The sequence below is a fragment of the Anguilla anguilla genome, chromosome 4 (genome assembly GCF_013347855.1).
Source record: "Anguilla anguilla isolate fAngAng1 chromosome 4, fAngAng1.pri, whole genome shotgun sequence".
Taxonomy (NCBI): Eukaryota; Metazoa; Chordata; class Actinopteri; order Anguilliformes; family Anguillidae; genus Anguilla; species Anguilla anguilla.
In genome coordinates this window covers 21729289-21756062 of record NC_049204.1, presented here as the reverse complement: position 1 = coordinate 21756062, position 26774 = coordinate 21729289, and the positions used below count along the sequence as shown (strand labels likewise).

The following is a 26774-nucleotide window of genomic DNA, read 5'->3' as shown; positions in this document are numbered from 1 at the left end:
GAAGTTTCTCTTCCAAAACACACGAGGCTCCTGGAATTCATTCTGGAGGGATTTCTGCAGCCTTAGATGTTTTGTTTTCCCCCAGATGGCAGATAAAAGACAGTCAAAGCACTGATGAAAGAAAGGACGCGTTTCTGTGGTTCTGTTCTTCTCACAAAAGGGCTGAATTAGCGTTGTCTGTCTGCAGCTCAGCGCACTCTCTCTTCGTTTAAAATGATGGAATGCAGGGATCAGTCCGCAATCTGCCCGAAACTCTTCTGTGAAATGCGCCTTTGTGTGTCGCATTGTTTCTATAAAAAATAGTTCCTGGAATACGGTCGGCCCACATACACTATTTTGAAACATAAATAAATCATTAAAAACCTGGCTTCCAGAGAGAAGCGGCTGAAGGGCCCTGCTTTGCAGCCTGGTCTGTGACACGCAGAGCAGTGACGAGCCCTGGCGTGTTCCCCTGCCCCTCTGCTCCGTGCCTGGCTGAGCCCAGGCTGTGTGCAGCAGGAAACCTGCGCATCGACCAGCACGTTTGCCGCTTCCCCCCCCCGCCGCGGACTCCGTGCTCGCGGCGGCGTTCGGCCTCCGCTTCTCAGAACGCCACAGCCGGGGCACAGGAAGGAGGGCAGGGGGAGGGGGGGAGGGGACGGGGGGGACGGGGGGGGGGGGGCGTGGGAGAGAGCAGGGGGGTTTTCTCACATAATCGCTCAGAGCTTACTGACCACACAGGAGAGAGAGAGACACGGTAAACACAGAACGGATGAGTGCCAGCCCGCTGCCAAAACATCCGCGTCCGCTTAGCGACCGGCAGCGTGTTGTGTCAGGCCGTCTCCGCTCAGCGCCTGTCGCTACGCTCATCTGAAGCGCGTCAGTCAGTGCGCTCCTATGGCGAAATGCTCCTCGCCTGAATCAGTGCCCCCTCACCTGAATCAGCCGGGGGGGGGGGGGGTTGCTTGTGCATGATTCAGCGTGAGATTGCTTCATCAAGCCTTCCTACAGATTCTGCAGACTGTTTAAAAAAACATTTTTTTTTAAAAGATTGGGAGTCAGAAATCTGTGCCAACTCCAAAGTACAGGGAATAGGGAAGGTGGTGTCTCTCACGAAAGGATCAGCAGATTATTTTTTTGTCCGTTGGTGCAAAAGGACCCGCCTTTTCAGGACTTGTGTTTTCTTTTCCCAAGTCTCTAAACAGCCTCCAGGAGGGTTTTGACTAATTTGTGTGTGAAGTGTGTGGGAGCAGGCAGGGTGCCCAGTATCACATGACAGTGAGCTGTGAGAGAGGGTGAAAGACAGAGGGATGGAGTCAGGGAGAGGCCTGGGAACAGGGCTGTTGTTTACAGGCCCCGTCTCTGCCTGCTGCTGGGAGCTGAGTTTCTGTGGTATTCCATAGGCCGGTTTCCCCCTAAACCTCTGCAGTCTGGCCCCTTGTGTTTTTAGGCTCGTCTTCCAACATGCCGAAACATTCTGTGCTCTAGAGTTGATTCGCGAGAATTTAACTGTCAGATAAAATAAAAAAATGAAAGATCATTTTTTAATATGCTCTGTTAGTTTATCTTATGGGACCCTGCAGTGATTTATAAATTTGTACTTGTTGTGCTCTGAATTGCGTAGGATCGTATGCAGTAGCATTTTTCTTTATTTCTAAATTTGGAGTTCTAACCGTCAGCCGATCGTATCTGCCGCATCCTCAGAAGGATGTGCTGTTGATTTAAGAGGCCAAGCACTAGCGCGCTCTTCCTCGGAAGCGCCTGTGGAAATGCAGCCGCCTGCGAGCCGCCAGCTAAACTGCTGCTCATCCTGCGAGCCACCAGCTGAACTGCTGCTGCTCAGCCTGCGAGCCGCCAGCTAAACTGCTGCTCAGCCTGCAAGCCGCCAGCTAAACTGCTGCTGCTGCTCAGCCTGCGAGCCACCAGCTAAACTGCTGCTGCTGCTCATCCTGCGAGCCGCCAGCTAAACTGCTGCTCAGCCTGCGAGCCGCCAGCTAAACTGCTGCTGCTGCTCATCCTGCGAGCCGCCAGCTAAACTGCTGCTGCTGCTCATCCTGCGAGCCGCCAGCTAAACTGCTGCTCAGCCTGCGAGCCGCCAGCTAAACTGCTGCTCAGCCTGCGAGCCGCCAGCTAAACTGCTGCTCAGCCTGCGAGCCGCCAGCTAAACTGCTGCTGCTGCTCATCCTGCGAGCCGCCAGCTAAACTGCTGCTCAGCCTGCAAGCCGCCAGCTAAACTGCTGCTGCTGCTCAGCCTGCGAGCCGCCAGCTAAACTGCTGCTCAGCCTGCAAGCCGCCAGCTAAACTGCTGCTGCTGCTCATCCTGCGAGCCGCCAGCTAAACTGCTGCTCAGCCTGCGAGCCGCCAGCTAAACTGCTGCTCAGCCTGCGAGCCGCCAGCTAAACTGCTGCTGCTGCTCATCCTGCGAGCCGCCAGCTAAACTGCTGCTGCTGCTCATCCTGCGAGCCGCCAGCTAAACTGCTGCTGCTGCTCATCCTGCGAGCCACCAGCTAAACTGCTGCTGCTGCTCAGCCTGCGAGCCTCCAGCTAAACTGCTGCTCAGCCTGCGAGCCGCCAGCTAAACTGCTGCTCATCCTGCGAGCCGCCAGCTAAACTGCTGCTCATCCTGCGAGCCGCCAGCTAAACTGCTGCTCATCCTGCGAGCCGCCAGCTGAACTGCGCAGTTGTCGTACTGGAGGGCCGTACCGCCTACCGAGCAGCCACACAGCCAGCCGGCGTCCAGCCGATACAATAGCACAAGTTCCTGTTGTGCAAAAATGTGGGAGTGGCTTGCCCATCTGAATCCCATCGTTCCCTGGGCACTTGTGCGCTGTCCTGTGGGACTCCCAGCCACACTCAGGATTCAGTCAGGCACTCAGCTCGTCTAATTTTACCTCTTCTATTCTCCTCGTTTTATCGTTCATTAAAATGCAAAAAGATGAGAAATTGGCCTTTGAATGGTGACGGGCCCTTCTGCCCAGAAGAGAACGCTCCCGCCGTTATTTCTGGCTTCCAGTGCATTTGTCAATTGATGGTCAGCTGTGGGCGTTTTTAAAACCGCAATACGACAAGGGACTGCGTCAGCTAGGCTGGCTAAAGTAAACCCACTGTACTGTGTAAGAAAAGTAGCCGTTGGCTAATTCCTTGGTAATTTTAGAAAGCTAGCTGAACAGATAGGCCGGTGAAACTTTTTTTTATTTGCTAAGACGTTGTTAGCAGTACTACAGCCAGATTATCAAACGTGCCACTGACTCTAGCATGCTTACTGTACAAGTAAGGGCTAGCAAGCTTTTTGAAGAACATCCAGTAAACAAATGCATTGCAGAAAATGGGTTGAATGCCTTAATGGTTCAATTGCATTGGATCCATTTCTCCAGCATCTAGGTGCTAATTGCGTGAGATGCACACGATTGTATTGATTATTTACACATGTTGTTTGCCTGCAGTACATAATCAACATAAGGACTGAAACGGTCTTTGCTGTTCTGGGACAATTACGTTCTGCTCCATTACTGTGAACTGCACTCAGTTATTGTATGTTGCATTTTCCTTATCTGGCGGTTTACCAGTGAAGGGAGTCAAGTTGTTCATTCCTTTGTGCCTCAGAACAGCTTGACCCAGCAAGCTCGACACCTGAATGGGAATTAAATAGTTCCTTATTTCTGAAAGGGACAGAGGATTCTAGCTTGTGGGTGGAGAGGGGCGGGGGGGGGGGGGGGGGCATCTGGAATAAAAGCAGGTTCATCCAGGCAGCACTAACTGTCCCTTTTGAATTTGCACATTTGGTTCCCTTTTCAACAGTCATGTGACATTCTTAAGCTTTCTCCAGTGCTAGTCAGCTCTAGTGACTGAACAGCTAGGCTGCTTTGTTTTGGCCGACTCTTTGTGCTTGACATAAGGCATTTTGGCGGTTTGCCGCACCGGTAGGAATGGTGAAATTATTGTTTGTCCCTGTGGATCCACATGATTTGCATGCAATGTCAAATGATCGGTTTGGTCACCCGGCCTATGAAAGGCACCTATTACAGTAAACTGCAGCCTGCAGCCCCGGGGGCCTGTCCCGGCCCTCTTTAAAAAAAGGCTCATTAAACGGGCCCAGCTGTGGGAGCGCTGCTCTTTTGTCAGGGTCTGCTTGTTTGTCAGGGCCATTACTGAAGTGGGAGCGCGGTCAGGGCTCGGTCGGGAGGAACGCCGAATCCCAGGACCGCTCCCTCTTCTCCACCTCGGCGCTCCAGACATGTGGCATTTATACCGACTCCAAAACACGTCCTCCTTTCTTTAAAAAAAAAAAGAAAAAGAAAAAAATTCCCTGAAAGGCTGGTGTGGGGAAAACCGGGCCCGAACTATTTATCCCTCTTCACTAACCCTGCAGACGCCTGACCTTTTTCTCCGTGCTCGTCCGCACGATTCCAGTTTTGAGCAGCGTGCGCTGGGCTCCGGGCCTGAGAGCGTACGTTTTTTCGTTTTTTTTTTTTTTTCTCGTTTTTTTGGCGCCTCTTTCGCCCCCGTCTGCTCGGATTGCGCGGAGACCCCTGGGCTCTTTCTCCTCTCTTTCCCCTCCGTCTCTCCTCCCAGACGGGCTTACGGCTTGCTGACTCCGAGCGGGGTTTTTTTGCGAGCCAGTCAGCAGGTTTGCTCTGTGAAGTCATGACTCTCCTCATGTGTGCGTCTGTGTGCCAGAGCCGCCCGGCTCAGCCCACGGGGCAGTGCCGGCCAAAAATGCAAATCTGTGCACCACAGGCAACCCCAGGTCCTAACTATTAATAATCGCCTGATTTCCCTTCTCTCCCCCTCCCAACTCAGGGACTGACCCACTTTATCAGCACACTCTGTTCATCTAAATGCAGTAAAATTGCATTAGCTGTTACTTATAAAACAATAGCTATTACCTGTAACACAGTAGTTCCCCATTTTGTTTAAAATACAAGAAAATGCAAAGTCCTTTAATACTTTGTTAACTGGTAGTGCATTGAAATGTTGCACATTGTTACCCGTTGCAGCAGGAGAGGAATGACAGTTTCTTGGGTTGTTTTCTAACTCTGCAGGAGCTCTGGAGTCATTGAACTTTAGTTGAGGGGGCCCTCAGCGACCCGGTGACTTAACCCCTTTTCATTAAACTGTGATTAGTAAAGACTTACTGAGGTCTGTTTCATTTCGATTGGTCAGCATTTCATTAGCACTTGCTTCTGGGAAGTGATGAAATATCAACTGAGAGAAATAAAATGAAAGCTCAAGATTAATTATTTGTTTTCAGCATCAGATGTTTATATGCTGTAGTTGTACTATCAAGGATTGCATCCTTTAACAAATTTGACAAACTTATAATTGAGCTAGAAAACTTCTCTTATGCAAAACTGGGGAAAATTTTCTTGGGGGCGGGCTAAGTAGTTCCTCTCTCGACACGCATGCACACGCACACACACACACACACACACACATACAATTTTTTAAAAAAAGATTAAGGACAAGAGACTTAAATCATAACTTCTTATCTCTAAGATCAGTCACAGTACACCCAAATGAGCCGGTGAACGAAGAGCACATTTGATTCAGCAGTGTTAAACTTCTGAGCTGTGCTTCCTGTGATATCGTTTTAAATATATGCTACACACAGTAGATTTGCACATGCACACCTCTTGGTCATTGGTGTTAGGATTTCATATTATTTATCAGCAGCTGAACCTACAGAAGATTTAAATGCATTATCCTATAAGAATGTGCCACACACACGAAAATGAAGGTCAGTAACAATGCATAACTCCCTCTTATGCCCTCATTGTTATGTGCAGCCGATCCCTTGGCCAGTGTCATGTTGTGTTTTCGGTTGGTTATGTGCAATGCCAGCGTTGTGTAAACACATCGAGTCAGAAGGAGATTGAATTCAGTCTGACTGATGGATGCTTTTAACGAACAGAGTGGGCGGCCTTGATTCCCAGCTCTCCCCCTGATCAGGTGCCTTCCAGTATATCGCTTTCACAAAAAACTCCCCCCCCCCCCCCCCAATGTGAGAGAGAGAGGAAAGAAAGAGAAATGTGAGGCTGGGAGGGTGTCACACACACACTCATATCGTTCTTCGATCTCAGCTATCCCTTTTTCTCCCTCCCTCTCTCCCTCTCACTCGCTTTCTGTTCGGGGTCGTCTGATCTCAGCCGCAGTCTTGTGCTTCGGTGAGATCATGCACAGTCACCCCCATCACATGAGATAATCTGACTAACAAGACCCCCCCCCCCCCCAAGCCCCCCCACTCCCCCTTTCTCCCTCGTGCTCCTGAGCCGCTGCTCCCGACAACTGTAGTCATCGCGCTCTCCGCTTCCCGGAAAGGCCTGAGGAGGGAGAGGGGACGGCGCATGCGCGCGCGAGCGAGCGAGCCGGCCCATTGTTTCGTAGCGCCCCGGTGGTGATGTCAGCTTATATTTCCACAGCTGAGCTCAGCTCCGGAGAGGGAGGTGGCCGCTCGCCAGAGCCGTTGCTCACTGATAGGGAGGGAGCTGTTTAGGGAGTATGACATCAGCAGCTGGGAGAGAGAAGGGCAGCTTTTTTTTTTTTTTTCCTCCTTGCCTCCCCCCACCCCCCCCCTTCATTTGTTTGGCTGTGGCAGCCCCATTGTGAGGCCACTCTTCGTCATATCACAAGGCGCGCTGTCCTTTTATGGTGTGAGAGTGAAAAAAGCAGTGGACCAGAAATGGGAGGATGCCACTCGTGGTCGCCTCGAGGAGTCAGATAAACAACTTCAGTGGGACTTTCCTCAACAACGGGGCCTTGGCTTCGCTCTTGTAATTGACTATTAATAGTAGAAATGACTCAAAAGTGGTGATGTTTTTCTGCCTTTTTGCATGGAACAGCCATTCGGGGGCCGGTGCTTGGAAGTCCTAAAAGGTCAGAGATTGGGGCTGTGATTGGTGCTTCACAAGAAGTTGAGTCCTCTGTGCTGTGATCCAAGGTGCTGTCTGTTACTCACTCAAAAGAAAACAACGGAGCTGCTTGTTCATCACTGCTTGTTATTCTCCCTCGTGTTTTTCACATTCTGCCATTAGAACGTGTTATTCTTCCTTCTTCTGCAAACCTAAAAAAGCACCCCAGTCAGGGCTTTCTAGTTATTTGGATCGTAAGCACTTCCTGGAGGGGAAATTAATTCAAACCAGCATTGCTTTCAAGAAATGGAATCTCCATAAGGAGGTCCACATACTGAAACACCTGCTAGTTGGCCCAGTGCTTTGCACAGGACATTAGTTCACTGTGCACACACATATCCAACATGGCAGAACCTTGGCACTTGCTCTTTTACAAAAGAAAACCTTCTGCATTTGCAAAAATGGGGTTTTTTAAAGTCTCATGTTCTCCGCTGTATCAGGGGTCATTTCCTCTTTCCACTCACGAGTTGGCGATGGTGGTTTCACCCGGAGGACTGCAGGGAGCATGTGCGCAGTGTCACAAGAGTCTGCTGTGTCAGAGTGACACAGCAACTCCCAGAGTCACAGGTGTAGGCATGAAGAACAAATCCACACAAACACGTGCACGCTCTCTCCCTCATTCCTTGCATGCATACACAGATACGTAAACACGCTGCCAACCACAGTCAGAGTAAATAATTAGCTTGGATGCCCATTTGTTTGGAGTGAATCCTCATTTACAGCCAGCCTGACTCATGGGCCCATATCAGGTTTTATTCCATCGAATTATTTTTGAGAACTTCATTTGAGGGCGGGGCTGGCATTTCTGAAATTGAAAGTTGGATTAGAGACATGGTGCTCTCATCATGACTCCTCACCCTTTTATTTCGGAGGAATTTCTCAGAAGAAAGGAGCCGTGGAAGAATCCTAAACGACACCCGGTTTACTTATTTAAAAACAACGCATCGCACTTTACGTTCTTTGCGACAGCCGCAGCTGCTCTGCTCTGTGCTGTACTCTGCGCGTTGCCCTGGGGACGGTTGTATGTTTTTGGGATATTTCGGGACTCATGCTCCGTTACCGTGCAGCGCTGCGCTCAGTAGCCGCAGGACGGCGTCCGGCGCTCGCCGCCTGCGTTCCCCTGCGCTGATCTGCGCAGTCAGAGCGGGAGCCTCGAGCGCCAGCCCGGGGACCGGCAGCCCTGCGCAGATCACAGGACGCCGCTGGAATTCCACCGCGCTGTCGAAGGAGAGGAAGGAATTCGGCACGAGCGCGAGGAAGCCTGGAGAGCCGCCCGTCCCGCGCGCCGCTCACCGTCTTTGGCGGGCGGCGGCGGCGGCGGCGGCGGCGGCTTTGATTTAACGCCACATGCTGTTCCAGCGGCGAGCAGATAGCACGCAGACATCCATCCGCCGGTGACGGGGAAGCACGTCACCCCGCAGAGCTGGCCAGATCCAGGGAGATCAGAATCACTGAGCGCCTGACATCCCCGTCATTCTCTCTGAATGCTGTAAGAGGCATGCGGTGCTGAATGCCTCCCGTGAGGCCCCCTGGTTTTCACAGTGAATGTTTACGGGACGTGCAGAAGCCTTTGGAATGTGCCTTTTCTCCAGGGAGGCCATAGGTGAGAGTAGCAACATAAAGTGCTGTGTATCATTCTGGCCTTATCGGAATGTGACCGTGCGCGAGTCTTAGAACCCTCCTGCGCCCGGTGCGATCGTGCGCGGGCTGAGCGGGGTTTGAATCCTGCACGCCGGCTTCCGGCTGCGTTCTGCCGTTTGTGAGTTCTTTGTTTTAGGGTGGCGGGAGGGACAAGGCATTAGGAGTATGTGGAGCGGAAGGTGCAGGCAGAGAGAGAGAGACTGGCACAGAGGGGAAGGAGCCAGGAGGGAGTTCATATCACAGAGGGCTAATTACAGGAAGCGCCTATCTTCTCATAAGAGCAGCATTCCAACAAGTGGAGAAGGAGATGCCTGTTCAGCAGACTGGCTCTGGAAAGCCAGACCGTGTAGTGTAGTGTGGAGGTGGAGGGGGGGGGGGGTTGGCCGTTTGGGAGTGGCCGGTCTGAGGCATGTGGATTTTTCGGCATGGGTAGGGAGGGAGGGTGTGGGACCCTTCGGAGGGTGGAAAAGTGTAACCAGTTAGATGAACTTCGAGGAAAAATGGAAAAGTGCAGCTCCCTGGAGAGCGGGGGTGGGGGGGGTGGGGGGGGTTCCGTGGCGCCTTGCTGGCAGACCCCCCCCTCCTCCCCCCCCCCCCCCCCATTCCTCTTCTCTAGCGGTCTTTTCCCCTCAAAACGCAGGGCAGCTCTGGGGCTGCAGCACAAAGGCTGGAGTGTGCGCAGGCCGCACTGCCACTGGGCCCTTTGTGCGCTCGGGCCTAATTTACCTTGTGATATTTCAGATGCATTCCAGGGGTTTCTCGGCCTCAAGGTCCCGCTGTCTCCTGCAGCGCCGCTGTGTGTTTAAGAGTCCCGCCGCCTAATCGCAGCCTAATCGCGCCGTCGCCCAAAGAGAGGGCCGGGACTATGCCCCAGCACACCCGAGCCCTTGTTTTGGGCCGCGCGGCGCGGTCGCGCATTTAATGGCCCATTTTCTGTCCCCTGCGTGCAGTGCCTGCAGATCAATGAGTTTTGTCCTGCGCCAAAAAAAAGACTCGCAGCAGAAGTTTTCTTTTTTTTTTTCTTCCTGGAAACTTTGATGCGTGGGCCCCCGTGCCCCTTTTTCCCTCCGGATTTTCCACTGTTTGCCCTTTGGATTTACATTTCCAGGTACGGCCCTACGAGGAACGGGGCTCTTATCTTATCTGAGAGCCCTGCTGTGGAATGCTCTTTTTTCCTCCCGCCTTTGTCCAGGTGGCGGGTCCTCTCTCCTTCCCCAACCGCGTGGGGGGGCCTTGGAAAGAGAGCGAGTCCAGCCCCAATGGCAAACAGGTGGGGTTGACACCTACTTGTAAACTGCGGCTGACGTAGCGTCACCCCCCTCTGGGACCTCTGCACACCCCCCCCCCGCCCTGCCCCATCCCTCTCCGGGAGAGCGCATCTGACTGTGGGGGATGACAGTGTAGTGTAATGGCTAAGGAGCTGGTCTTGTAACCTAAAGGTCACAGGTTCGAATCCCGAGTTGGACACTGCCATTGTACCCTTGAGCAAGGTACTTAACCTACACTGCTTCAGTATTTATGTAAATGCTGTTCAACACATTGTGTGAGTCGCTCTGGATAAGAGCGTCTGCTAAACGCCTGTAATGTAATGTAATGGGGGGCAGTCACAGCTGTCGCGTTGAGCTCCTGGCTGTCTTTCGCCGGCTGATTTACGGTGGCGTTGGGCTCGGCGGCTGTAAGTGAGGCATTTTAAAGAGCCTCCTGTGTTATAGGAGCACACAGAGCAGAGAAATGACGGAACCTGCCGTACGAGTTCTGCTTCATATCAGTGCGAAGGTCTTCAAAACAGAATCTGGGTGAACATGCGTCGCGATGGGAGAGCGCTGCATCAACGTTTTAGCGTAGCCTTAAGTCAAAGTCTGGAAACAGGGTTTTTTGTTTTGCTTTCAAATGCTGCGGTATGAGCTAGAACAGCACTATGTGCACATTTTTATCAGAAGATTTATAAGACGAAGGCATGCGTGTGCAACTTAAAACTGCTAGTTAGCAGTTTAAAACTGTAGATAGTTTCTCATTAATATTAGCCTTGTGGGAGGTCTGAAAGTATGCCCAACATGCTGTTTGTCCTCATGCGTTAGCACGATGGATGCGGTTCCAGAACTGTTGGTGGCAGTACTTGCTGAGAGCAATTGTCTTTTTGCCTCAACAAGGACGCTAATGGAAGGATCCATATATCCAGTGCTGCTTATCATTTATTCATCCTGGGATGCATTTTCAAGCGGAGCGCTTCTGTTTTGACAACCAGGTTCAGTTCCTGGAAACCTGCGCATGTTGTCCAAGGGAGTGACGGTTCCTAATGTAAAGACAAAGCCCAGGCATTGAGGTCTTTTCAGGGGCCCTGTATTTCTAGGAAAAGCTCAGAAAATGCGGGTGAGGGGTGAGCAGCTCTGTGTTTCGGTGGGAGGTGCAAGGGTTGGGTGGGTGGGGTTGGGTGGGGGTGGGGGGGGGGGGGGGTCGGTGTCTGCTTGCATGAGGAAAATCTGACAGCCTGGCCACAGTTTTCCCTGTGTTCGCCCTCCGAGGAAAATGACACATTTGTATATGTGCATACACGCACGTTCATTGCCAGTTTTTTTTTTTTTTCAAGGTGTCTGTTCCCTTGAAAAAACATTTTATTTCTGTCTTGTTTCCCCGTGTAGCTAGGGAAAAGTATCTCAAATAAGGGTGTGTTAGCTCCTTGCTATTTTCGAGTTTCCCTGGTATTCTGACAGCAGCAAACGCACCACCTATCTGAAGGGTAACTGATTTGGTGTCTGACTCGTGTGTAAAACTTTTCATTTATCAGGAACAAACTGCGTGCATTTTTCTTGGACTACAGGCATCGACTCCTCTCCAAGTGTAACATTGTGTCCCTCTGGCAGCAAGTTGTGCATATGCAGCCGAGCCTGACTGCTGTAGGTCCCCCCTGCCGCAGTTCTCCAGACCTCTTCTGCAGAACTTAGAAAGAATCTGCAAAGGCGCCTGGGTTATGTCAGGCCACGTGCGGACCCGCAGCGGCCCTGTTTCTGGATGAGGGAGGGCTCAGCGGCGAGGAGACGGAGGCTTTTACAGGGAATAGGGGCCGGCCGCTCTCTCCTGACCGCTGCGCTTTGGCGAATCCCCCAGAACCCTCTCTCCCTGCAGGGCAGAGCAGTCCGCCGCTGCCGCTGCCGCTTCCTAGAACAGGTTTAATTAATCAGGGTAATCCCGTAAGCCCTGAGCCCGGGGTGCAGGTCCCTGAGCGTGGGCAGAACGTTCTGGAAATCAGCTGAGGGAACCACCACAACACATGCCTTAAATAACAGTCTTAGGGAGGACACCTGCCGCATAAAGCCGCGTCTTACAGAGGACTCAGGAACTGGGGGCGGACACAAGACACAAATAGCCTCTTGTCGCCACGCCGAGCATCATTGCAAATGATGAATTTTGCATGCGTTCTCAGTGTGACAATTGACAAAGTCCTTTTCTTGGGGCGTTGCGCAGTGTGACTGCTGCGTAGCTTGCTTATGTAACTCATCTGTGTTTATCACTCAAGATAGGGTTTAATCATAATTCAATTAGCAGCCCTTCAGCTTGCAGTGAAATACTTTCTTCCCCATATAAATCTCTAATGCACGTCAATAAAAACGTGTAAGGGATATAATCTGGATTTATGAGCGTGCTTAATTAACGAGCGTTATGTTTTTTTAATTATTTATTTATAAAGCTGTATTAAAGCTAGCTGGGTACCGCTGTGAGTACAGTTCCCACTCTGTGCCTTTGTGTTGAGTTTATAAACAAGGCCAGCCGAGAATTGGCCCAGTTACACACATCCAGGCCACAGACCTGCCAATCCCTCCACATGGCGCTGCGTTAGCCCAAGCCTGACCCTCACGCACACTCACTGATACTTATCTCCTCCTGAGAGCCAGACTGTGTGTGTGTGTGTGTGTGTGTGTGCGTGTGTTCACGTGTCTGTACGTGTGTGTGTGTGTGTGCGCGTGCGCGCGTGTGAACGTGTGTGTACGTGTGTGTGTGCGCGCGTGTGCACGTGTGTGCGTGTGTGTGCGCATGTGCACGTGTGTGGAGACCACTTCTCTTAAGTACACAAATAAACTCAGTGTATCTGACTTTGCTTAGCATGTTGCCTGGAACAGCCGAATGATGTCAGAATTGAAGTAAAGTTTATGTGAATGGTGTTTTGAAAGTGCTCCCAGTACGCAGTGCTGAGTCGGCCGTGTTGAGGTTCCTGTGGCTGGTGACACTTCAGTTAGGAGCTATCCCATAATGATCACCTAGTGTGTTCCTAAATGTGCTGTACCTGCTGAAGTATCCTCTTTGTGTCTTCTGCTTTCAGGGGGATACACATGTGCCGTCTTTCACCATAACACACGCACTTCCTGTCCAGCCCGTGTTTGACAGTAACTAGCGATGTGTCAATGTGCTGGGCGGATGAGCTGCTGCAGCCGTCGCTGTAGTGTTCAGATCTCAGAAATCTGAGGGAAAGATGTCTTGTTAGTTCTGACACGCTGTTCTGAGCTGTAGTGGGAAAGAGTGGGCTTTGCTCCTCACAGTGCGTTCAGGCGGCAGGACAAGCAGGCTGCCCGAGGCGTCCTTGTGTGAGCAGCGCAGACTGTGTGTGTGTGTGTGTGTGTGTATGCGTGTGTTTGTGTGTACGTGTGTGTTTGTGCTTGTGCCTGTGTGTGCATGCGTGCATGCGTGTCTGCGGCTGCGTGTGTGTGTGTGTGCCTGTCTGTGTGCATGCATGCGTCTGTTTCTGTGTGTGCATGCTTGTGTGAGTGTATGTGTGTGAGTGTGCGTACGTGAGTGTGTGTGCGTGCGTGCCGTGCATGTGTGTGTGTGTGTGTGTGTGTGTGTGTTCGCGCGCCTGCTCTCAGTGCACATCGCTCATTGGCTCGGTTATCTACGCAGCAAGCAGCTGAAGGCCTGGACTGCAGATTTGCACCATCATTCATTATTTTCCCAAGCGGAGCTATTTGTAGCTCGTTAGTTTCCTCAGACAATTGGTCCCGCAGGCCCGAGTGAGAGAGCAGAGAGATAAGGGTGCGGTTGTCTGCAGGACGGCTCTCTCCTTACAATGGACGGCACGCACCTGTTAACAGTGGAAGTGAGATTGATGAGGGTGCCGTCAGGGCGAGTGGGAGGTTTGGCAGAGCAGGGTGGTCCATCTCACATGCCTGTGTCGGGGGAATGAGCAAATCACGCTCGAGGTGAATTGAGATGTCAAGGGAAAGTGTCCATTAGCATGCAACTTTGACCCGCAAACAGTTGTGAAAGCAGGAACGTACAAAAAAAAAAAAATCATATGGCATCTCATATTTATGTCTCCTTCCTAGTGTAATTCATTGCTTGAGCAAATGTTAATACCCTATAATAAGACTTGAACGTTAGTGTTAGCTAATGCTGTGCACGTAGTGGGGCTCCCTGATTGTTCTTTAGCGGCTTTCTCTGTCCGTTGATCCAGGTGTCATGAAGAAGGTGTTTTTTTTTACTAGCGCTCACTCACCACCTTAGCCTGAGTGCCATGGAGATGCAGTAAACAAAACAAGATCATGCCGATCCAGACATGGAGACAGCGCTGCGGAGTCAGACGCTGGAGCACACGCTCGCTCTCTCGCGCACAGACGTGCGATCGCGCGGCCACCCCCGGCTCTCCCCTCGGCTCGGCTCGGGTCGGGGCGCGGGGACAGCTGTTTCGCGAAGCGCACAGACATCACCTCACCGAGACGGCTCATGCACATGTTTTAGTCATCCCAAACTCTCTCTGCAGATAGCAGGTGTTGCTCTCTGAGCTCACCGGCAGGGCTTTCCCTTTCCGCAGCCTGCATGTGGCGGCTCACGTAGACTCGGAAAGGAGCCAAAATGGCTCACTCAGCCTTTAGGAACTATTTACTGCCATTTGTGCATGTGTTGTCATTCTTCAGTCTAAGCTTGGTTTATATGAAACAACATAGTGAAATTTCTTACTACACCTCAGAAATGTCATGGCTTTATATGTAACTGCATTTCTTAGTTTTTTAATTTTTTGTAAGTTTTTATTTAATGTAATTTTCAAAGTGACAGGTTTAGAAGGCTACAGAATTTCCATTATTTTTTGTGTTGCTGCCGATGCTGTGGATCGTGTAAGCTGATTGGTCGGATATTGTTGGCCTGCTGGTTTTCAGAGGTGGTGTTTGCTCTGATGCAGTGGGCTCCCATAATAGCAACGACTGTTCTGTGAGTTGCTTTGTTATCAGTGCAAGTCAAGCTGCACAATGTCTTCATTGTGAATGTGTGCTGAAATGGTTTTGTTTGGGTTGCGTTTAATAGCCTGTGGGATCAAGTTAGGGCTTGAGCCTGGGGATGACATATTCACACAGTCAAAGTGCAGCAGTCATGTGCTGTTAATGACAGCATTCGCAGGCTATTCTGGGCACAGCTGTTTTTGTCTGACTTCAGTCTCTTCAGCGTTTTTGTACTGATGGGAATATTGTGTTTGGTGCTTACTGTGACATCGTCTTGGATTCGGTCCACATTCGTTGTTAAATGTGGACCGAATCAAAGCATCGTGTCAAAGACGTGTTTTCTTCTTATCTATTGCTGTTGGCAAGTTCAGTAATCCACTCATTTGGAAATATGATTACATTGAGCAAATTTACTCTTGCATTTAGCCTAACTGAGGGTCAGATTTTCACATTTTAAAAATGTGGATTGAAACTAGGACATTGTGCAGATGTAGATATTGCATGTGTCTTTCCTTCTGTTTTGAGAATTGCTTTGGCAATTCATGACGCAAGCACTTTCTCAAGGCTGTTCCAGCTGCGGGCTGTCAAATGGACTTGCACCTGTAGCTCCTTGCTGAAATGTTCAGTTCTCTAAACATGACTACACGCTGTTTCCCAGCTTTTACCCACAAATGCTTTCCTGCTACACAGGAAATTCAATGCAGCAGAATTACGCAGAGCAGAGGAAGCGCACGTCTTGACCTATAATTCATTTGATTTGAATGGTTTATTAATTTCCCCCTCTGTTTGTCCCCATCTATCTGTCTATCTGTCTCTCTCTCTGTCAATCTGTCTTTTTTTTTTTTAATATAGTGTTTTCTCATTGGCCCGGTCTGTGAACCAATGGCAGAGAATGTCGACGACTAATAACATAGCACAGGCCCGGAAACTGGTGGAGCAGCTGCGGATCGAGGCTGGGATCGAGCGCATCAAGGTACGCCGTCTCCTTTGTTCTGTGTGACGCACGGGCAGAGGCACCACTGTGAGCTGCTGCAGGCAGAGCACGGGCCTGTGGCTCTCAGTACGTGCTCGCGTGCTCCCTGACACCTCACACAGAAACGCATTGTAATGGGAGATCTGAGTTCTGATTGTGCCCCGAGTTCTGTACTGTCATGTTCCCACTTGGTTTCTACACCACCACAATTTTCTTTCCTGACACGATTTTTGTGGCCGTTTTTTTCTGTCTTTTTTCTTTTGTACTACAAAATACCGTTTTTGCTTCTGCCGCCCACTCAATCTCTTTTCTCCTCTCTGCCTGCCCGCCTTTGTCTTTCCGCTCTGTCGCTTCCCTCCCAGGTGTCGAAGGCCGCGGCAGACCTAATGAACTACTGTGAGCAGCATGCCCGCAACGATCCTCTGCTGGTGGGAGTCCCGGCCAGTGAGAATCCTTTTAAAGACAAAAAGCCTTGCATCATCCTATAGCTTTGCCCGAAAGGCCCTGCTGCCCCGCCCACCCCTCCCTCAGATACCGCCCAGCAACAGGCTCTGGGCGTGACTAGTCAAACACTACTTTTGACCTGAAATGTACCACGCTCAATGCTCTGGACAACTCAACAATTTAACTGTGAAGGAAATAGAGCTGATATCAACATTTGTCGTCTATATGACCCAGAGGTGTATGTGTGTACATGTGTATGAAAATATGCATACATATTATGTATGTATGCGTATATCCATATATATATACACATTATATGGGGGAAGGACAAAATAAACTAGACTTATTGGTTTTCATTCATGATGATGGCACATTAAAAAGAGATGTAGAGATTTGTAATGTACTGAGAAATCCAGACACAGTGAGCATAAAAATTAAAGGGGAGCCAAAGCCAATGGTGAATGGGGTGGTATGGTATAGACATTTAGATTAGGTTATTTTAGACTGGCTGGCTAGCAGTCAGTTTGTGGGATTGGTTGCTCTTTATTTGTTCATTTCTCTTTCTCTCTGTCTCTCTCTCTCTCTCTCTCTCGAAAGTGGCTTTATTATTTGTGGAAGTGTATTGCCAAAATTGACAGACATATCCTGCTATTACTTTTTTCTTTCTTGTCAAAATATAGAAATGAAATTTGTGTATAATGCGAGAGCATAAATATTTTTAGGTCCACTAAAGGGCAGTTCTCACAAGTATTCTTTTTATCGGTGGATTTGGATCTTATACAAACAATCCATATTTTTTGCGGTGTTGCGTGTGATTATTAACACTACTATTCATAGAAGTTTATATATAGTTGAGATGTATTCGTAATGCACTCCCTCGTCCTCCTACTGAAGTGGTCCTTTGATCTGCAGAGGGAGCAGATCTACTTCCTGTGCCAAAGCTAGAGAATTACACACGTATTGTATGAAGAAGGGGGTGGATCCTTCAAATCTCCCAAATCTTTGGGCAGAAAAATTCAAATGTTCACCTACGTATGCCGTAATATGGATTGTAGATGGAGCCTGTCCATATTGCTGCATCACTCCTCCCTAGTTTTCCTCTCCCCAAGCTGGGTGCTTTTATCCTGTTCAAATATCAGAGCGTTTCATACAGCGTGTGGTCAGTGGCCATTTGAGTTAAGAAAGGTGAAGTTACCCACCTCAGCGGCCATTTTCCATACTCTTCTTACACACAGTCAGTGTAGGCCTTCCTATGTACAGCAACGGATGTGTGTGGAAATTGCCCTTTTTTGCAGATACCTCATCCTGCATCGGGAAAGAACCGTTTTCACTGCCTGTGTGAACCCTTGACAAGCCGCGTTTGCCGAGAGACTCAAATGACAAGCCTAATTCTTTATGTGCGATCGTGACACCGCAACGCTCGCTTACCCGTGTACAACTTTGTCTGGCTTTCCACTGTGATATTTGCCTCGCAGAATGGTAGCCATTGATAACAGTATTGATGCTGCAGCTTGTGGTGCTAGCCTTGATTGAAGCAGGCCAAGGAAGGCCCACAGTAATGGGAAAGACCTTGTTCATGGTGAAGGATTGCATATCCAAATCACTCTGACATTTGTGATTTATCAAAATCTTGTTCCCCTCTCGCAGTGTAGGCGTGTTTCAGCAGTAGTTGTTGACGCCGGTGCCTGTTTTAAATTAGGCACAGAATTTGTAGATAGTGGAATGCTTAAAATTTTAACCATTAACAAGGACTAATGCTAAATGTTGGAACTGTGCCCCCCTTTGACTGTTTTAGCTAGTCATTAGTCCGTAACAGTCGCAACCTTTACTCTGCGTAGGACAGCGCACGTGTCTCCATATATTTGAGTTCATGTGATGTCATGCGTTGCAGTCAGTGAGAGTCCGGACAGCCAGACCTGGCAGGGTTTCAGCAAGCCTCAGCTCAGTGGAGTTCCACCCGAGAAAAGGGATGTAAAAAGCAAGGGGGCTTGCACCCAGATGGAGGGATCAGAAGTCATTAAACGGCCTATGGATCTTACGTGAATTTGACCACGCAGCCTCAGTTTTAACATTCTGCTTTTTTCATGCATATAAACCCATTTATTTCTCTGTGTTCTTGGCCAGTAAAAGGTAATAGCAGGATTGTTCATCTTAAAGAAAAATGCCAAAAACTGAATTAGTCTTTTAAACAATGGATAAAAACGAATGAAAATATTACACGAAAGAACAAAAAAAAATAATCTTTGTCGAGACGAGTATCAGTGACTGTAATGTCTTGTATATATTATCAAAAAAATAACAAGAGGTGCCCCCTGACACACAAATTATGCACCAGTGCCAAATCCAGCTCAGATCCACTACCTTCAGCAATGACCTAATGAACATGTGGATTCATGGGCTGGGTGGAAGAGGGTAGAGTATTCTGCCACTGATAGTAAAACCAGGAGAATGTTTGGGAGGTAATGCTGTTCCGACATAATGTTGCACATATTTAGGTTACTGTAGCAATTATACTGTAGCAACTGAGGACCAGATACTCAGTTTTCACTTCCGCAAAGGAAATTGATGGTTATAAACTGTCCATCACTATTTTGGTTGCAGGAGGAGGGTCAACAGGCTTATACTGCAGTCTGTGCTCATCCTTATTTTAGCCTACCATTTCCCTCTAAAATAAGGTTTGATTGTAAAATAAATACGGAACAGCATGTACATTATTTTAACATGCCATAAAAAATGAAAATAACTTAACCAGCCATTTTATTTTGTCTGTTATTTACGTTGGCTCTCGGATATCTGGTTGTTAACTGTACAGTATTTGTCAAATATTTAGAAGAAACCACATTCTTATGGCTCTACAGAAAAGTGCTTCACCGCTTTGCTTCACTTGTGAATGGCTTTTTATATACAAAATCAGAACTTAAAAAGGTTTTAAAAAAAGATCTGGATTCCATTAAATGAGATGGTTTGCTTTTTAATTGTTGTGGCGGTTAATGGTATATAAATGTCTTTTCAGTTCTTTAAAATCCACATTTCGTTTGCTTCATTCAGTAGAGGGTTGGAATATTGTGAAGTGAATTGTTGGTGTTATTCCAAAACCGTTGGCATGCTCGGACGCAGTATGCTCAGTACAGTAGCACAGTCTCAGACTGTGTCTCAGATAGTCTGTGGTTGAGTGGCGCAGGCAGAGTCCTGGGTGCTCTGCCCTTAGTAATTACCTGCAGGAAAGCTCTTGGGTGCTGCCGTCGCTCGGCTGTCCTAACGGAGCCGTTACATTTCTCACTGTACGTGGGTGTTAAGGTTCACGGTGTTCAGTGGTAGCGTTCTCGAGTGCTAAGTTGGGTCGTATTCAGTATCGCAGTGTTCGGTTGCAGTATGTTCAGCACGTCAGTATTCAGTGGGTGCATGGCTCTGATTTTGGATGGGATGGATAGCTCAATGTTCAGTTGTTCAGTCGTAACGATACCCTGCTAAGCTGAAAATAGCCCTGTTCGCGCCGATATCCCGACACAAAGATTAGAAGCTATTTCTGGGACTTTACAGGCAGTTACATTGGTTAAAGGAATCTGCATCAACAGAAATAAAAAAACCTTACGATTACAGTAGAAGGGCCGGATGTTCGGCATTATGCAACAGGCATGTGATTGGTTTAGTCATTTGAGTGTCACATGGTGGGAGCTGCTGGGTGCAGGCCCACACAGAGCAGTACTGTGGAGCAGAAGTTAAGAATGTGTGCGTCTGTGTTTGTCTGTGTGCACTGTGCAGGGTTTGGGGTGCAGAGGAAGATAAAGAGCGGGCAGTGACAATTTACTGTGTGCCATAATCATAATCCATCAGCAAAACACCACAGAGCAGCTTCAGGCACCAGCGCCCAAAATAAGACCTCTATCAAGTTCCTTCTCTGTGTGTTAGAAATAGAAAACCGGCTAACAAAGAATTGAGAGGCAGCATTATTAACAGAGGAACAAAAAGCCTGTTTGATTAGGTGCCCTAGTACCGCCCTCCCCTTCACAGGAAGTTGGGGTAAGTGGCGACCGGGCCCCGCCTCCACTGATGATTCAGAGGAGTGAGAAGTCACACGGTGCTCAGTCGGACTAGGGGCATGAAGGGCACTCTGCACACCTCTTCGCATCTGAAGGGAGGTTCGGGGCGTTGGGCGGGAAGTGTTAAAAGAGTGGAATGGGCTCTTCGCGATTGCCATTACGAGCTGAGCGTCCCCTGACTTCTGTAGCCAGCTCAATGCCGAATGCTTAGCTTGTGGCTCCGCGACCCGGTTTCCAGACGGTGTCATGGTGACCTAACACGTAGGCCTTAGAGCGCCCACTGGACTGGAGGCTGTTGAGGTGTTTGTCGGGCAGCCCTCGCTGATCGCTGAGAGCGGACCCGCTGTTCCTCCTCTGACCAAAGCGACAGACAAGTGTGTGTGCGCCGCATTCTGATGAACTGCATCCTGTATGTGAGGGTTGGGCGTCCATCCTCAATGTACGAGGAGGACCGGAGAGATCTAGCTTCGGCACTCGGTTTGAGATGCCAGCAGGTACACCAACGCGACGGGAAGCCTCCTGGTTAACAGTGAGAGTAACACTCTGGGGTCCATTAACGTTTGTCCACATTTTAATCTAATTGGAAGAGATGGAGAAATAGTTCAGATTCTTTGTCTCCATGGTCAGAATTTTTATCACTGATGTTCTTGCAGCTGAATTTTTGAAGATGCAATAGTCAAAGACACTTTGATCGGGCAGAAATGAAGTCCTGCCAATGCATCTTAAAATCCTATTTCCAGCCTCGGTTGTTGGATTAGACTCTGACTCAGCATAAGATCTCTGCTCTCAGAAGGGTGTGAGATGAGAGAGATCTGTGGGAACATGATTTAAATCCCTTATTCCAATGATGCTTCACATCACAATTATTGCTTATGGAATTCATTACAAAACCTTGACTTGTTGTGCATGTGCCTGCATTTGTTACTATAGTCTGTGAAGCATAGATTCACCTCCCAGTGATTCTGATAAGGGAATTGTCCTCTTTCACACACCCCATACAGATGAGGAGTTTAGAACTTGCCTTCTGTTTTTTTTTCGTTTCGCTCTCTTTAAAAATTAGCCAAACATTATAAAGGTATTTCTTTTTTTTGTCTTCTTTTTTTGTTAATCCCGTAGGATTATGGCATCAGAATCTTATGCATTGCTTGATTTATTATGCAGTTTCTCATGTTGATATTTCCCATGGGGTTTGGGACAAGGGATCAGGTTACTAAATGAGAGATCAGGGGAAAGGATGGTGCTGCAAATCTGCACCGTGCTGGGAGATGCTCTGTCCTATGGCCGTTTAACTTCAACCAGTCAGGAACAGGCTGATATTTTTTGCGAACCTATTTATATTCCAGGGGGAGTGAAAGAAGGGTACTATGGTAACAGAGGGCGTCGCTTTGGAAAGTCCAACCCTGACCTGAATCATAGATTTTCTCTTGAATAAAAATGTTTTTTTGTTGTTGTTGTTGTTATTGTTGTTGTTGTTTTCTTTACATTTGTTCATAATTTCCATTGTATGTATATGTATTTAATCTTTTTGCCTTGAATGATAATTACAAAAAAAATGAAGAAATAATGAGTATATATATATATTTTTTGTAATGGTTCTTCTCTGATGTGCCATAGCCCATGTTTTCTTGCACACTGTTTTAATATTTTGTGGATATTGCTGTTAAAAATAAAAACAATGATAACAAAACATAGATATGATTAATAAAAATGAGAACAACCTGATTTGTTTTTATTTTTTGTATTATCGTTACACTTACATTTATTAAAGCCTTGAACGCCATTTTCGTGTGGAGCCATTAAAATGATTGGTTCTGATTGCACATTAAACTGCTTCTCTGTGTATTAGGTGCTGAAATCCCTGTGCATCAGTTTGCATAATAAATGGTGTAGACGGCAAAATAAATCAACTGTTCCACATCTGCCATTTAACGTATGAACTGAAATTCAGTAAATCAACTGAACTGGAAGGAAAACTATGCAGAGGGAATCCTCCTTTTAGGCATACTGGTGTCCAGTTGACATGAAAATTATTACTTATCTACATGAAGGACCACCCTGGTTAGCTGCTAATGCTGCGGTCACAGTGTTATTGAGGTACACTCTGTGGCCATGACACCCTGTCTCCATGGTAATCGAGAAAACATTTTCCACCACAGTGAAGCCGGGCCTTGCAGACAGGAGTGAGGGGTAGAATATGCAGGAAATTGGTGAGTTCAGTGAGTCAGACCTGCCAAGCGTGAAGCTGATGCAAAACAATGGTGTTGGTCACCTTGAGATAAGCAAGCTGTGTACAGTACGCCTGTGGCCTGTTTGCTATTAATCGCATCTCAGAAAAATACAGAGCAGCCCTGCACTCGCGTGCTGCCAAAAACATAGTTTATAACTGGAATGGAATGTTCTCCTCTGGCTTGCCATTCTTTTTTTTACCAGTTGTCATCCACCCAGAACGGACTGGGAATGGCTTCACAGAGGAACATTGCTGTTGCCAGGTGGAGTACTGTACCAGTTGTTCCTTGCTTGTCGCCGGGCAGTGCGAACACAATGTTGTACTGTACACATTGTCACCGGGACACGTTCCCAGTCCCATTCAAGAGATATGAAGTTGCTTCCAGCTGGTCATTATAGACCGCAGGCTTCTGCTGTTTGTGCAATGTGAATTTGTTTAACCAAAAAAACAATCTTATTCAAGCAACCTTTATTTGGTTCTAATATATCTGGTATAAAGTTTTATCACATAATTTTATCCCATTTTGGCCATGGGAAATTTGGCTCTTATGGTGGCTTTCAGATGTTATTACTGAAGCACTTCTGATTTATAACAGACTGAAATTACAGGAACGAACAGTACAACTTGACAAAGAAACCCACTCAACATCAGCTTCAACCAAGAACAGAAAACAAGTTCTAATTGGACCCATTTGCCATCACTGCTTCATTGTATTGTAGTTCCATGCTTTTTTTTTTTTAAACCCTGAAACAGAGCACGAGTAAATCTCTTGATTCTCCCGGACTAACTCCTGCAGCCCACCCAAATAAGGTAACCTGCTGACACTTTCCTGGAACATATCCTGCCTGCTGTGTCTCATTTCCAAGAATGCAAAGTTCTGGTCCTGTTGTGTTTGTGTGTGTGTGTTCATTTTTTTTTTTTGGGGGGGGGGGGGGGTTGTGTGTGCATGCATGTGCGGGGGGGGGGGGGGGTGGATATTTGTGTGCATGTCTGCATGTGTGTGTGTGGGGGGGGGGGGGTTGAGGTATATGCATGTGGGGGGGAGGGTGTGTGTGTATGTCCGTGTGTGTGTGGATCCTGAAGGAGGAAATCTCTGGGTGGGTGATTTTGGGAAATTCCACATGAAAAACTGAATCAGACTGTAGAGGGAGAATTGGAATTCACAGAGAAGGAAACAATGGGGATTGCCAAACTCTCAAAGAATGTTAGGAATGAAGACAAGCTCTTCTACTCTGGAATTCTCATACTTTCAGTAAAACAAAACTATTTTAATAGATGTGTTGCATTCTTATGAGAACACTCCCATCCTGAACTTTAATCCCACTGCAAATTTCTTCTAAATGTTTCCATGCTTTTTTGCTTCATTGTTGAGTGCTATGGTACGGTATGTCCAGTGACCTCATATTTGAGTGTGCAGTTGCCAAGGTTGTTCAGGCCATTTTGATGAAAGCCTGTGAAATGGAGGTTTTGACCTTCCATGCATTGCCTTTCCTACCCTTCTCAAAGTCAGTGATGCACACACAATGTCATGTACAGTACAACGTTTTGAGCCTCTTGCAGTGTTGTCCTTTTATAGTTCATCTGCTGATTTGACAGACTGAGGCAGTAAATTATTTTGTGATGGTGGATCTCACTTTTCTGCAGACATCTGACAGGTGCATCAGCTTGAAGATTCGGGGGTGACCTCAAAAGTTTTTGCTATGCATTTCAGGAGCTCTTGTGAGTCCGGTCAAGTTCTTATAGAAAGAGCATTTTTTCCTCCCATTTCTGTCGCTGACATAAATATGCTTTTCTTTCCAGTAATGCTTTTTGCACAGACAGATGCAGACTTGCCTTCCCCAAAAGCAGCCATTTGAATGACCACATTATCAACAAGAACCGAATTCACAAACGCACGTGTTCTGAGCTACAGCGATGACAGCGAAATATTTTGAGTGCTGTCCAGTCACGAATGCAGAAGCACAGATGAACATTTCAACCAATTAGCAGCACGTCAGGGACTCCAACGACTGCATGAGCTCTGCACCATACACCTGCAAAATGACACCAGTGATGCTCCAGCAAGCAGCTCATCTGGTTTAATTTAGCCCCATATATATTTAGGCAGGATCGCTCAGTGTACCGGTCAGAGGCCTGAGGGGACCCTTTGTACGCAGTCAGCAGTCCTGGCATGACCTGCCACTACTGTACAGTATGTCTCACAGAGGAAGCCAGGAATGTCTGCTATAAATGTCGTCCAAAAACGATAGCAGTTAAAGTGCTTAATCAACCAATGGATACTGTGTATCCTAACCCAGTTATGGCATATAGAGGCTGCGAATGCAATCCAGCATTTGTGACCTTCTGCAGAAATAGGCATTCACATACACTTGGAATTTGTGTAGTAATGTGAGTGAACAAATAAGGCATTTTGCATGTTTTATTACTAGTCTAAATTGTGCGTATAATGTAGCCTATTTTATACCTCAATATCTCCAAAGGTTCTTTCAGAAAAGCTTCAATCTGCATCTTCCAATTTGAAAGAAGACACCATATGAAACTACTCAATTAAAGATTTCAAGTGTCCCTGTGAACATTGCTAAAATTGATTGCTTTTTGCATTTCCTCTGTGTTTTGGGCTAAATTTTTGCTTGCATTGTTCAATTACACAGCAACTTCAAGATTGTGTTGCAAAATCTGCAGGATTTATTGTATAATCATACCTGGACAGCAGCTGTTGACTAGCTGTCACTTGTAGATTTCATAATGGACTTATGCACAGTCCTGATCAGAAAGACCTTGTGATATAACAGCCTACTACTTTACGGCTATCATGTTCCAGGGGTCAGCCGCCTCAAACAAGTTTCGTAAGGTGCTATAAATAACTACATTTTGATTATTCCTGCCTTGTTCCTGATTCTGTCCGGGACAGGAAGTTTTAATCAATTTGTCACCTTACGCAAACACGAAAACATCTCAGCAGTGTGTAACAAACAGGATCGGAATATTTGTTTTCTCTTCTTACCTGTAGATTCATTAACGTGATTGTCCTGATTTTTTTTTTTCCCTCCTTTCTTTTTCAGTGTGTAACCTCAATCATTTCATTGCTTTGGCAAACAGAAAAAGTGTGGCAAGATGTCTTTTACTCATTTGTCAACTGAAATGAATGTCTCATTACTTTTGTTCTCCTAGAATGGAGGACTATGCATGGAATGCCTATAATTTCTACATGGATAACCTGATATGGATGTATATACCCTCCATATAAAGGCAAGATTATGCATTTTAACCTCATATTCATTGTTATATTTCAAATCCAAAGTGATGGAGTGCAGAGACAGAATTATGTCACTGTTGCAGTACCTTTTGGATTTAAATGTATATATTCGCACACACATACAACCAGTTCTAAATCCTTTGTTTTACCGTTCTGTATGGAGCAGCCAGAATACAGCTGCACCATTGAGTTTTCTTATGCATGACGAAAACTGACGAAAAATGCATGTACATGTATATACAGCGGTATACTGTTGTCTTTAACAACACGTCTTCTAAAATGAGACTGCTTGAGCTCGTCTATAGAAAGCCCTGTTTTGAACAAGCTATTATTGTAACTATTGTGGCCACTTCTAATTTCAAATTTATTGGACTTTCCCCAGGTTTTCTGCAGGAATGCATTGTTTAATTGACTGTAGTCACAGAAAAATAATATTTTTCGTTGGTGCATTCAGCATGTGGCCATCATCACATGTCAGCCTTTCATAATCACTCCCATTACCTGCTGATCTAGCTCCCACCTGATCCAGCCACAGGCGTAGACATGCTGTTCCCTGTTTTTTCCACTGTCAACTGGAAAAATAAAGAAGTGCGTGTTGAGCCTCAACCGAAAAAAATAGCAATTTCCAGCCCCTCCCTTCCCTCTCCCTCTCCCTCTCCCTTTTCCTCCATCCCTCCCTCCGCAACTTTTTCCTGCTCTTTCGAGATACGTTGAGCTCTGTTGGCACTGCCAGTCCTTAGATGCACTCGGCCTGAGCGCTGCTTGTGTCCTGAAAAGTGATCAGATTTCATCACATGGAGCTCACCATACAGTGGCACCTAGTGTAATTTTAGATGCAGTCACGTTGGATGAAAGCCACGACTTTATACAGACACGGCCTCAGGGGACAATGTGATGAGAGGTGTTGCAGGCGAGACACATGCACTGCATTCGTTGGTCTGGGCAAAGGTGTGTGTTTGTGTTCGCTACTGTGGGGACGTTTTCACTAAACGGTGCTCAGTTTTCTGAACTCAGCAGATTTCATGATTAGGGGCTTGAAAGACTAAGAGCTGAGCAAGCATGAGAGACAGGCAAGTGTTCACTGTGTAACTCAACCCCACCAT

General features: G+C 47.5%; 1 protein-coding gene across 2 annotated transcripts in view; it reads left to right on the top strand.

Annotated features, from left to right (window-relative positions):
• LOC118225269 (guanine nucleotide-binding protein G(I)/G(S)/G(O) subunit gamma-7) overlaps nt 1-21968 on the top strand; it is a 71828-nt gene extending 49860 nt beyond the window's left edge. For both annotated transcript variants that reach the window (XM_035413437.1, XM_035413438.1), the window contains exons 4-5: nt 15584-15704; nt 16067-21968. In XM_035413437.1, coding sequence (XP_035269328.1) covers nt 15624-15704; nt 16067-16192 — 207 coding nt within the window. In that variant the 5' untranslated portion in view covers nt 15584-15623 and the 3' untranslated portion in view covers nt 16193-21968. The remainder of the gene's footprint in view (nt 1-15583; nt 15705-16066) is intronic.
• The last annotated feature ends 4806 nt before the right edge of the window (nt 21969-26774 follow it).